Source organism: Gekko japonicus, unplaced genomic scaffold, assembly GCF_001447785.1.
Source record: "Gekko japonicus isolate JY-2015 unplaced genomic scaffold, Gekko_japonicus_V1.1 scaffold700, whole genome shotgun sequence".
NCBI lineage: Eukaryota > Metazoa > Chordata > Lepidosauria > Squamata > Gekkonidae > Gekko > Gekko japonicus.
The window spans coordinates 82,639-95,971 of NW_015163109.1; the positions used below are offsets into that span (position 1 = coordinate 82,639).

At 41.5% G+C, this 13,333-nt stretch overlaps 2 protein-coding genes across 3 annotated transcripts in view; one reads left to right on the forward strand and one right to left on the reverse strand.

Annotated features, from left to right (window-relative positions):
* The window catches only part of ERCC8 (excision repair cross-complementation group 8), a 66,990-nt gene extending 63,931 nt beyond the window's left edge, over positions 1 to 3,059 (reverse strand). For both annotated transcript variants that reach the window (XM_015406803.1, XM_015406802.1), the window contains exon 1: positions 2,856 to 3,059. In XM_015406803.1, coding sequence (XP_015262289.1) covers positions 2,856 to 2,932 — 77 coding nt within the window. In that variant the 5' untranslated portion in view covers positions 2,933 to 3,059. The remainder of the gene's footprint in view (positions 1 to 2,855) is intronic.
* A 166-nt stretch (positions 3,060 to 3,225) lies between these two features.
* Positions 3,226 to 13,333, forward strand: part of NDUFAF2 (NADH:ubiquinone oxidoreductase complex assembly factor 2) — a 67,671-nt gene continuing 57,563 nt past the window's right edge. Inside the window, exon 1 of the mRNA XM_015406806.1 lies at positions 3,226 to 3,549. Coding sequence (XP_015262292.1) covers positions 3,423 to 3,549 — 127 coding nt within the window. The 5' untranslated portion in view covers positions 3,226 to 3,422. The remainder of the gene's footprint in view (positions 3,550 to 13,333) is intronic.

Consider the following 13,333-nt stretch of genomic DNA (forward strand, 5'->3'; position numbering starts at 1 on the left):
ACAAGAAAGAAAGCTGTGTTTGTTCCTCCTTGGCATGTTGTGACGGAATTGAAAATCTGGGACCAGCAGAATGTTGAGATAGATCCCTGCTGAGTCACATGACATAGAGGGGAGGGGGCCTTTTGGCTGGAGCACTCCCTGAGTGACAGAAAACTGACCTAACGGACAATTTGGAGAAGAGTTGGGAGTTGGTGAGAGGAGTTAACAGGAGTCCGCTAACCGAGCTTTGAGAGAACGCCTGTTAACAGTTGATGTAAAGCACTGTGGCTGAAGAGCAATCTGCACTGATGCCTCTGATATACCGAGGAGGGTAAAAGTATAAGACCTGAGTGGTCACAGACACCAGAAACACTGCTCCACAGGGACTTATAAAGTGGCTGACTAAAGGCTAGAGTGACTGGAGAGAGGAGTCTGGAAGGCTGGTTAGGGGACCAGTTAGACTCAAAGGAGCCAGACAAATAAAGCCAAAAGTTAACCACTGAAGGAGTGACTGGAGAGTGAGATCTGAGGTGTGTTGTGAACATCTAGGTACTGAACTAAGAGTGAAAAGCAGACAACCTAAGCCAAGGCAAAGTGATTTCTTTATTCAACAAAGTATCAGAACATCCTGTGTAAATATATCCCATCCCCCTGTTGAGTTTTCTGTGCAACAATAAAGTAACTGTGCCTGTTGAATGTTACAAGTATTGGTGCCTGACTTTCTGGGGAGCTATATACTGTGCAGTAGTCCTCAAAGAAGACCGCCTGAAATAAACAAACCCTGAAGAGAATATTATACATTGGGGGTGTAGAGGACTGGTCAGGAAAAATAAAATCAGCTCTTACTAGATCCTGACATGCAGACCCTCACATAACTGACTTTATAAAGGGGGTTCATGTCATACATGTGCACAAGGTTTTTCTGGCCCTCATGCCTGCTTCATCTTTTCTGCTTGTGGTGGCTCCTGAATTCCTTATACCAGTATGCCTTCCTCCCACGGATGACCCACTGCCCAGGTAAGTGCTCCTCTCAGGGGTGGGGCACCTTTGGGGCCTAAGCCCTCAATCACACCTCACTCTCCTGGTCCCCCTCCTTTTCCAACCTGACATAGACCCTCAGTTTAGTATGATTGTATCTTGAATATTTATTCCAATATTTTAAACTTTTTATGATTTAGCTTTCTCTCCTATTTTCCCCCTCAAACTATCTAACAAAACTACAATCTTCATTTACTTAAGTTTAGCCTACATTTTAACTGGACAGACCTTCAAATACTTTTATTGTGATATTTTATATCAACCAGAACAGACTTTTCTCCTCTAGACTGTGCAGAGCTCTTACACTACTCCAGTTGCTTCCTTTAGAAAGCTGCCTTTGTGACAACTATCGGGTGGCTTTATTTTGTTCTCAGAAATGGCCTGCATCAGTATTTCAAGAGCTTTCCCACTTGCTCTTCATACTATCCACTTTCATTGCCTTTACCTTCAATACATATATGATTAGAAAGACATTTAAAAGGATACTTAAAACTTACTAGCAACATATTCCTAAAAGTAAGCCATGCTAAATAAAATTGGACTTCTTTCTGAGTATGATTAGGATGTCTTAATAAAAGACTATTAACTCTCTTTCCTATGCTACCCTCACGTTAGCATGCCATAGTTTAATGAAACAATGTGTTCTTTCCATGTACATTTTTCTCTACATGTTTACATTAGAAGACCTGACCTCGTAGAATCTTATACATGCCTACTTAAGAACTAAGTCCTTGAGAATTTCTTCAAAATAGGGCTCAAACTTTATACATACTTATTTGGAAGTAAAATCCCACTCAGTAAACCTAAAAAAAAAATGGCACTAATTTCCCATTACTATTAATAAGATACAGCTGTAACCAGTCCATGTTCAGATGTATCTGAAGAGCAGCTGCCTTCAGTTTTGCTCTTGTTAACAATATACCAGCTTTTATTTCACATAAAGCACTTTAATAAAAGGGTTGGAACACTTTCCCTATGAGGAAAGGTTAAAGCACTTAGGACTCTTTAGCTTGGAGAACCGACGACTGAGGGGTGACATGATTGAGGTTTATAAGATTATGCATGGGATAGAGCAGGTAGAGAAAGAGGTACTTTTCTCCCTTTCTCACAATACAAGGACTCGTGGGCACTCCATGGATAAAAGGAAGTACTTCTTCACCCAAAGAGTGATTAACACATGGAATTCACTGCCACAGGAAGTGTGGCAGCTACAAGCATGGATGGCTTCAAAAGGGAATTAGATAAGCATATGGAGCAGAGGTCCATCAGTGGCTATTAGCCACAAGGTATAGATAGGGCCTCTGGGGCAAGTGATGCTCTGTCTTCTTGGTGCTTGGGGGGGGGGTCAACAGTGGGAGGGCTTCTAATGTCCTGGCCCCACTGGTGGACCTCCTGATGGCACCTGGTATTTCTGGCCACTGTGTGACAGTGTTAGACTGGATGGGCCTTTGGCCTGATCCAACATTGGCGTCCTTATGTTCTTAACGTCCTGGCATTCCTCCATGAAATTTGAGTATATACGCAGCAACTATTTTATTTTCATAGCAACCCACTGAGGATATTGCAGACGAAAAGTGATCCAAAAATGCCACACCATGACTTCCAAAACTAAGTGAGCAGAGCTTTAAAGAACTTCTCACTCTCGAACCCAACGTCACGCTGGACCTCAGGGAGTACTAGCCAGAGCACCTCACCTCGGGAGCAACAGATACAAGCGGACTCAGCACCAAGACGTTGGACTGTCAGGCAAAACCATTACCCCGCGAGCCCAGCGCAGGTTGAAAAGAAATCTAAGCCAGCTTCTACTCATTCCCCACCAAGTCAAAAATCCACTTTACCTCCTGGTAGACTCAGCCCGGCGTAACCTCAACGGGTCGTCAAGACCTGCTTGACGGGCAAAAATATAGCCCAACATGGTGACAAAAACGAAAAACCTGACCAGGCGGCCGCCATGTTCGCAAGCGTCTCAGCGCCAATTGGCTCCGCGAGCGGCTCGCTTAGCGAATGCCCTTTGCTTAGACATCCCACGCGGTCGTCTGACAGAGGCTGGAGACGAAATAACAGAACATGCACGCGCCCAAGCCAGACCCCGCTATTCTTACGACAACTTCCGGTTTAGCCTTTTCCGCTTAGCCTTCCAGCGCAAAGTATAGAGGCCTTTCATCATAGAGATGGCGAGTCCTAGACCGACTCCCAAGTCTTTCACATTTGTCCTGAAGGCGAGCCTTGCATTTCTTTCACTTTTCATCTCGTGAAAGGGAGTGGGAGAGCATGTTAATCAAGGGGGCGTGGCTTCTGCCGCGGGAACGGAAGAAGTGGAGTGCGCTGTTTTTGTCTTGGCAGGGCGCATGAAGGAGATTCGTCCGCAAAGGTGACTGCGCGCTTTCTGTGCGACTGCGGGCAGCATGAACCGTGTCTGGAGGCTTTTGCGTTCCCTGAAGCTCGGGGTTATTGGGCCAGAGAAGCTGCAGGTGGGCGTCGACCACTTCGGGAACAAATATTATCGGATCCCGAAACATGAAACTTGGGCAGGTGAGGTTCAGGAGACGGATGGACTGACAGACCGAAACCTCAGTTCTGTTCACGCTACGTTTGCATCTCAGGGCCGTCTCGAGGTTTTATTTAGAAATCATTATTGTTGTTATTATCGTTGTTGCTTTTTATTTGATTTATTAGTGTTAGCTTATTGTCACTATTTCTCAGCGCATTTGTTGACTGAATTTACAAAGTCCACAAGAAAATGTTCAAAGCATACAGCTAAAAACACACTTGAAAAACACACACTCCAGATTAGAGAAACCATTGAAACGGCCAGCAAACCTAATTTTTAAAAGTATACTTTCAAAATAAAAAAAAAATCACAAAGGTTCCCCGGGCTTATTCAAAACTGTAAAGTTGCACCTTAAGAATTTATTTTAACAATTTCTGTACTGGCTCATACCTATAAAGCTCTTGAAAGCGTGTAAGTAGGTGACCACTGAAAACAGTAGAAGCTAATAACTGAGTTGCTGCTTTTTTCAATGTTGGTGTTGCTTAACTTAAAATGACACCAACATTGATAAAAGCAGCAACAATATTTTAAGCAAAAGAAGGTTTTATTTGGCAATTTTATGGACTGCTTTGGTTTATAAAGAAATACACAGTAGGAGATTTCACAAGATAAAACCAATTAATAAAAACATCAAAGTAAAAGACTTAAGGGTTAATTTTTTTAAAAAAAAATCAGAATTGTCAAATGGATAGCACTGTCTTTACCCCATCCCTCAACTACTCCTTATTTATATTGACTGAGAATGTGGCCAGGTTATTCAAAGGAGTTGAGGTGAAAGGAGGGGCCGTAGTTCAGTGGTAGAGCCTCTGCTTGGTATGTAGAAGGTCCCAGGTTCAACCCCCAGCCTCTCCATTTAAAAGGACAATACAGTAGCTGATGTGAAAGACCTGCAGCCTGAGACCCTGGAGAGCCACTGCTAATCTGAGTAGACAATACTGACTTTGATGGACCAAGGGTCTGATTCAGTATAAGGCCGTTTCATGTGTTCATGTGAGTATGCATCAGTAATATCAGGCTGTAAGTGATCCTGTGTTTCAGCCTGATCACACACAGTAGCCCTTGGCTACTTAGGTATTGTTTACAGCTGCCTTATTGTCCCTAGACTTATTTACATTTTTGTACAGTGTTCTCAGATTTTTGATCTATGAGATATAGTTTTTTTCAGGATTAAAATTCAAAGCTTCCACCTTTGGCTAAAAAGATATGTGCATGATTTTTAACCCCTCTGAGAGTCCCTTGGACTGCAAGAAGATCAAATCAGTCAATCCTAAAAGAAATCAACCCTGACTGTTCCCTGGAAGGCCAGATAATGAAACTGAAGCTCAAATACTTTGGCCACCAAATGGGAAGGGAGCACTCACTGGAGAAAACCCTGATGCTGGGAAAGATTGAAGGTCAAAGAAGGCGGGGACGGCAAAGGATGAGATGGTTAGACAGTGTCATAGATGCAACTAACATGAAATTGAGCCAACTTCAGAGGACGGCGGAAGACTGGAAGGCCTGGCGTGATCTGGTCCATGGGGTCGTGAAGAGTTGGACTCGACTGTGCGACTGAACAACAACAAAGAACCTTATTCAAGCAGTCAGAAGACCAGTAAAAATCTTCATGCCCTGAGAAGTTAGAGAGATGGGTCAGTGCTAAGGATAGGCCTTTATATGGTTTGGGAGCACAATTCAGGCATCCTTCCAAGAGGAGTGAATATTTTGTTTAAATATTATTTAAAAGTGTTGTGTGTTTCAGGATCAAACTCTTCAATTTCCTTCATATAATTCAGTGCACCTATCAATAACTGGGCATTTATTGTTTAGTAAGTAAGTATAAAGGTAAAGGTTCCCTTGCTTGAAAGCCAGTCGAATCTGACTCTAGGGTTGCAGTGCTCATTTCCGTTTCAAAGCTGAAGAGCCAGCGCTGTCCGAAGACGTTTCCGTGGTCATGTTGCCAGCATGACTAAACACCAAGGCGCACAGAACGCTGTTACCTTCCCACCGAAGTGGTACCTATTCATCTACTTGCAATGTCGTGCTTTTGAACTGCTAGGTTGGCAGTTGCGGTGACTCAAGTGGTTAAGACGCTGAACTGCAGGCTGTGGAAGGTCGGTAGTTCAGCAGTTCGAGACCTGAGTGTGCCGCATGACGAAGTGAGCTCCCGTCTCTAGTTCCAGCTCCTGCCAACCTATTCGAGAAGCAATGCATATTTCCCCAATCTTTGAGCCAGGAATATAGTTCTATCATTTACTAGATTTTATAGGATCTAGCTGCTAGGACCTTTTAAAAAAATTAAAATAAATTATGCATCTTCTACCTGGAAACTGCATCTGTATCGGGAAGCAAAGTGTAAAAATATTAGTAAATAATGGTGCATACACTTTTCTTGTTGAAAATCCATAATGTTTGAAAAGTATGGGCTACTCTGTGCCTGCTTGTTGGGTTGCTTTTGAAGGACAAGCCTGCTATTGTAAACTAAGGAACCGGATGAAAAGAAGGGCGGATATTTAAGATTAAGGGCTGTGTTTCAAAGTGTGTAGTACCTTCTGCAGTGTCAGAGAATTTTTAAAGATAGGAAGTATGTAACTTTTTTGCCTACCTAATTTTTAAAGTTATTTTTAATGTACAGCAAAAATGAAACGTCATATACCTAGTTGCTTCATGTTTTTGTTGACCCTGCGCTGGAGCGGGAAAAAGAACTGTTTGGTAGTAAAACCAGCAGAGGGAGTACTAGACACTTAAAACTACAGAGTTTGCTCCATCCCTCATAGCTTGTGCTATCCTTTTAAAATTTCTCTTTGAAAGAAATAGTGTTACAGAGGTTTATCTGAAACCAACTTGGGCAATACTTCTCAGACTGGGGAACAGGACAGAGGTATTAGCAGGGGGAGGCATAACAGTTGCGTGGATCTTCAGTTGTGTTAGTTGATTGCATGAGTCTGCCATATACTGAATTGAACACTTTATTTTCTTGATTGATACCCATCCTTCCTTCCCCTCGGGAACCCAAAGCGGCTTACATTCTTCTCTCTTCCATTTTATCCTCGAAACAAAACTGTGAGGTAGGTTAGGCTGATTCAAACCTGAGTCTCACAGATCCCAGTCTGACATTTGGATCACTATAAAACCTGAGTCTCACAAGATCCCAGTCTGACATTTGGATCACTATAACACGCTGGCTCTCAGCCTATCAAGGTCAGTTTTATCTACTTGGACTCACAGGGGATGTTACTGCCCTGAGCCCACTTGTGAGATGGGCAGGCCATACATACGATAGATAAATAAATAAATCTCCAGGATCTCAGGTCCTTCAACATTTTCTTTAGGTGGGGAGACTGGATTTCTCTTGATTTCCTCAGGGCTAATTGTTATTCTGTTACGTTGGTGTTAGACACATACAGAATAAAACTAGTTTATTTCCAGAGACAGATATGTATAGACATAAAAATATAAGCCGGTTTAGAATAAGCTGCAGATTAGAAACTCATTCCAGCTGATTCCCATGACCATCCTGAGTGCTAGAACCTGTATGGTGAAAAGATCAGCCTGCGTTGAGTCTTCACGTGCGCGATGCTGTTGAGAGCTGAGCTCAGCCTGAGTCAGGTTCTCGTTTTATTCATTTTTTCCACCAAATGGGGACCCAGTGGCCTACAGGATTCACTTTCTCCATTTTATCATCATAACAGCCTGTGAGGTAGGTTAGCCTGAGACTGCAACTAGCCTACGGTCGTCCAGCAAGCTTCCATGGCAGATTGGGGATTGACAGCTTTTGGTAGCATATGCTAAAAGCAATCAACACTGTGTTGACACACCATGCACGTGGCTAGTTCAATTCGTGTGAGGTGGGGATGCAGCTGGAAGTTGGAGCAGGCTTCCTTTACCCCTGACGATATGAAGCTGTCTCCACAGAATCGAGCCAAATGGTATTGCATGTACTTATTTGGGTGAAGGACTCAATATCCGCCTGTAAAAGGTGTCCACCACGTGTCTGTTGTTCTTAAAATGTAAGGGTGTATTATTTCTGAGAAACATTTTTACATATTTTTTTAACAAATACTATCCCTACCCACTCCTGAGATATTGATAAAACTCTTATCCTTAAAAGAACAGAAGGAGGCAGCATTGCTTCAGAATATGCTTTTGATGTCTGTTAGTACAGTCCAGCTTCCTCCAGCAAAAGGCATTGATTGGTGGGCCATATGTTCTTGCTTACCTCTCAGTCCTGGAGTAAAAGTTCCATCAATTTTAAGAGGGGAAGTCCCAAAATTCAAGTATATTTCATGTATGCTAGCATTCTGTACATTGATGAAGCAGTGCTTTTCAGAAAAACACTCTGCTTGAAGGTTTACATATTACAGAGTATTTTATTGTGCGGTAATGATGCAGATTCAGACATTTCTGCATCGGAGCAATGTTCTCTCTGATCCGGTCTCCAGCTGAATATCCAAGTGCTTAAGACAGCAACCCTGAATGGCTCTGCTAGACTCCTACTGAGATCTATTTGATAGGACATAATCCCAGGAGAGTGTTTTTAGGATTGTACAGTTTAATGTGAGATTTGCTTGGAGGTGGGGTATAGGAAGTAGAGAATGAACCCATGACTCTTTTCTTAAAGCCAGTCCTTGTGTTTATCATGATTGGCAGAGGTGCTTAAAAAGCTGGGCACATTCTACAAAACGGAGGAACGGTCCATCTCGGACAGTGCCGTCCTAAGAACACTGTCCTAAGAACACTTGAATATATTTGAGTAGGGTTTTGAGTCGACCTGTTTAGGATGGCTCTTCTTGATTATTAATTTACTTTACCCTTGGTCTTCAGCTTGTGGGTTGAACCAGCAACACTACCATCATTTTTGTTCATTCTTTTCTTTTCGTTAAAAGGAGGAAGAGAGACTAATGAAGACTGTTTTGTGATTCTAAAAAATTTAAAGTGGCTCCCGTTTTGTAGGGTGGGTTTAAAGGTGGTCTTGGGTTTGATAAAGGTAAAATGGATGCCATAAACCACTAACCCTCGGCCTATAACAAAAAAATACATGGTTGGATTTCCCTAACAGTGATGTCTTCTTCTTCCATCAGGAGAAGTTTATTTCATCTTACACAAGAGGAAACCTTCATCCTTATTTATTTATTTTATTTAAAGCATTTTTATGCCACCTTCCCACCCAATCTAGGGTCCCCAAGGTGGCAAACAGTCAAAAACATTTAAACAAGCTTTAAAAATACATGCTATAATACCAGCAATTACACAGACCACGTATCGTTAAACAATGTATCGTTAAACACGTATTGTTAGACCACGTATCATTAAACAAGAAGCGTTGTTAATGAGAGAATGCCAGATGAAACAGAAGTCTTCACCTGTTGGCAAGAAGACAATGATGGAGGCAGACAGATGGATCTTCGTGGGGAGGGAATTCCATAATTTTGGTGGCAAGACCAAGAAGGACCTTTCTCAGGTTGCCACCCATACAGTCTCAGACCCCAGGGGTACTTAAATGAGGGGCTATGTTGATGACCACAGTGAAATTCTCGTAGGGGAGTGGAAACCTTTGTATGCAATCCATAGAATAAGAGCAAGAAACAGAAACAGCAGTAAAACAGCAGCAGCGAAGTACAGGATGTAAACGTACAATGAATAGTAGAATTCTCATGGCAGAACTGTTAGACTGAAACGTTTGAATAATGGGTACATTATTGATAATGCAGATGAAGGTCAGTGTGGTTTTTGGTTGTTTTTACAATAGATTTTAATTGTATTTATATAGACATTTTATGGAAGCCGCCCTGAGCCTGCCTTGGCGGGGAGGGTGGGGTATAAATTGAATTAAACAAACAAACAACCATATAGCAGTTTTTGGTTTTTCATATTGCTCCTGCTTTTTCCTCCCCCTTCTTTTAAAGTGATTTGCTGATAGACTGATGCACTCCATTTGACTTGTTTTTCCCCTTTTTTGTGTAGGGACACTTAGATTAAAAACATTTCCTTAGTAATGGCACAGAGTACTAATATTGTTGCTTTGTCGTGCACTGTATGTGTATATAGATGTGTGTGTATGTGTATATGTATGTATGTGTGTATATGTATGTATGTGTGTATATAGCTTGACAGTGTGTTGGGGTAAGAATAGGGAAATTGTACCTCTTAGAAACAAAGCGGCTTCCCCCCTGGTCTGATTTTCTTTTACTTGAAAAAAAATTAAATTAAACCTCTATTCATGGCAGCTATTAAAATTCAAATTTGAGAAGAAAACTGCCTCACATTCATTCATGTAGACTTTTGGAAATAATCCTTAGAATATGGGCTGCTACCGTTTGTTTTGATAATCTGCTAATTCTGATGCTGAATGAATTTGAGTAAACTGCTCCTGTCAAAACAAGCTGACAGTTTTGTTGGATTCTGTTTAATGGAAATAGTTTTCTTCTTGGAGTTTCAGTATTTTTGATTGCTGTTTTGTTTTGGCCTTTTTTATTTTAAGTTGCCTGCTTGTTCATCATGTTCTGTGATGTACTTTTGTCTTCATTTTCTGAACTGGACATGCTGAGCTAATAGGTGGGAAGTTAGGTTGAAGCAATAGTTTGGCTTCTTGAAAGCCCTTCATTAGGCAGCTTTTATTCCTCTGGCATTTCTTGGTTAAAAATCAAATAAGCATTAGCTGTTTTCACCTGCAGTGTGGAAAAATGGCTAAATAAGCTTAGCTTGTGATGGAATTATTTGCTGTATCTCACTGAAGGCAGTCTGAAAAATTGGGGTTGCCTCTGAAAGCAGCTTTAAAACAACTTGCAAATCAGCTTCTACTCAAGAAATATTATCAAAATACTGATGAAATTTATTTTGCAACACCATTACGATTCCTGCTAGGTTAAATCAAATTAATACAAGATTTCTTTGGGGAAAAATAATTGGGGAAGGTGCTTTTTGTGTTGTCCTGAAATCTTCCTCTAGCCCCCTGGCAAATATGTGAAAATATTTAACACACTCTGTACTCTGGAGCACAAACTGCAATGTATATTGGGTTTTTAAAAAAAGTTCCCCAAAACCAAAAGTGTTTCTGTGGCAGAAGTCATTGTGTCTCATAACACAGAGATGCCCAGAGCTTGAAAATGTCCTTTCATATGAGGTCAAATGTTTCTTTTGAGTAGATTAAGTAGACTCCTTATACCAGTTCTGTTATTTTTAAAGCTATACATTTTTTCAGTTTGAATCAGCAAAAGCTATTTTAAAATCTAAGATATTAGATAACACATACACTCCCATAAGTATAAAGTAAAGCATCTAAAATAATTTCTAGTGCTATTTGTATCTTGAAGAATTTTTTCTGTCCCAAGAGTATATCTCTCTGTGGGAAAGTTAGTGTTATTAGGAGAAGAGGTATCTTCCCTGAACACATAAAAATACTTTCATGGATCAATATTTTAGGTTAAAAAATGGATTTTTTTGTACCCCACTATGTTATGTGGGACTGAGGTAAAACAATGTAGTACATTTTTGGGGTTCTTTTGTACCCAGATTTTTTTTATTACAGAAGAAAAACTGTGAGTGATAAGTGGCTGTACTTTTTGGACATTGTTTACTGAGGTGCAGGTGTCAGTGTCCTAAAAGAACAATGCTGTAGAGCCACGTATTTATGAATTCTGCCCCCCAAATGTGCAGCCTGGTGGAAATTCATTCCACAGTTGGATAACAGCTAGATTCTGAGAGCCAAAGCTCCCTCAGTTGATAATGATTTGCTTATAAAGTTCTCCTTATGATCTTTAATAGTCCCTTATAGATAAACCATTTGATATATTCTGTGTTTCCAGAAAGGTGGAGAGATTAGCTCTCAGCCTGTTCGGGACATGGTGGGGGCATTACTGCATATTCTAGATCTAACTTTCAGAACTGTGTTATAGTGGTGTAATGCAATAAACATGGTTTTCATTCTGGAATATGGAACATTCTCGTAATGTGACTATTGGTTAATATTAATATCAAGGTTCAAAGTTAGTAATTTAATTGTTGGATGACATTACTTCAGGGGGGGAAATTCTGATGTTTTGGTGGTTCCCTGTGTGGTCGTTCTTTGGAGTACCATCAAAGGATGCCTGGTTCAGCTGATTCAGCTAATGTTACTTGAAGGACCAAAGAAACTGGCAGAACTGAGAAGTGGGAATCTGGTAAGTGCTTGTACCATGTGGTTGAAAGAGGGGGGAAGAGTGGGCAAGGAAGTAAGTGATGATATCATCTCCCTGTATCAGCCTAAGCAATTTTGAAGTTCATGAAAGGCCAGGAAAACGGTGGGTTAATTCTAGGTATGAGGAAGCCCCCCCCCCTTTATCCTTACCCTTCTGTTGCACTTTGTTTGGAAACAAAACTCTAGGTCCCTGGTGGAGTGATACAGTTCATGGTAGACTCTCCATGCAAGTCGGGTGGGTGCCAGATCCAGTTGCAGAGAAGGCTTTTTTTTTTTGTCATGGAGTCTGCACACAGCAACAAAGTGGATTTCTTTTTTATGTTGGCCCCAGGGATGCCTTGAAGTGTGATAGGATATGCTGGATGTAAATCTTACCTTACTAAGGCCTGTTAGCAGTGACAGGATTTCAAATGGTTTTTGGAATATATGCATAATCTGTAGTAGAAATGGCACTATGCAGCCAGTGTCTATTTAAGTTTTTTTATATATATTTGTGTGTATGTGTGCGTCCACCTGGACGTCATGGCAACCTCTGGTGATTGGCCCCTACTGGGGGCCTGGAGGATATTCAGAGAGGTGGCTGAATAAAGCCTGCCCCCGCTTTACTCAGCTTGACCTCGGACTGAACTTGGACTTTGCTTGTTTGCCGCACACCCCTGGCACTGCCGTGACAGATTGCCAGCACCCCAACACGCTCACTCATTTCCACCATGGAGGACGGAGCAACAGGAGGTACGGACCCACTTGTGGGAGTGCTAACTCAGGTGCAGCAATTAACCCAGGCTGTACTCTCTTTGCAGCAGCAAACAGCCACAAATGCCGCTGCTCTGGCAACAGCTAGCACATCTCCCCCACGCTGTCCTGTAAATCCTCCTGACAGGTTTGGTGGGAATATTGATGAGTTTCCTGTGTTTCTAGCTCAATGTAACCTTTGCCTGGACTATCCAGATCAGGGCAATGCAGCCAGTATTAATGAGTTGTGTTTAGTATTGGAGGTTTAAATACAGTTTTTCAAAACTCAAGAGTAGCTTTAAGTGCTTGCCAAATGGCACTTTTTGTAATTCAGATGTCATTGAGAGGAACTGAGGAAAATGTGAGAAATGGTTTTGGAATCTCTAAGCTCTGTTAAAAAAATTCATTATAAAATGAACACTACCAAAATGGGAAGTGGCCTAACGTATTTTGTAATGTAAGGAGGTGAAAGAAGGTTGACATGCAACACGTTCAGTTTTAATCTAATATTAAAAATTGTATCCTTCAGAAAGTCAGGGAAGTCATTAGCTACCTAATAAAGTATGAACACTCCTCATAGCCTGACACCTATTGCCAAACTGACTAATTTTTGGAGCCAAGCTAAAGCTTTTGTTTATGACTGGGCATTTATAAATTGCTGCTGTGTTGTGTTTGTCAGAGTTGGTTATGTTACGGGTTAGATTCAGTAATAACTTTCTACAAGCAAAAGGGGGGGACGACTTGATTTTTGCCAGTTTCCTCACTTGACTGCAGACCTCAGTTTGACCATGTCCCTGAAGAGCAGGATTTTGGGGGACTCAGTGGTCTGCAGCTTGGGGTGTGTGTGTGTCATTCTGCTGGCAGGAATGCCATCCAGT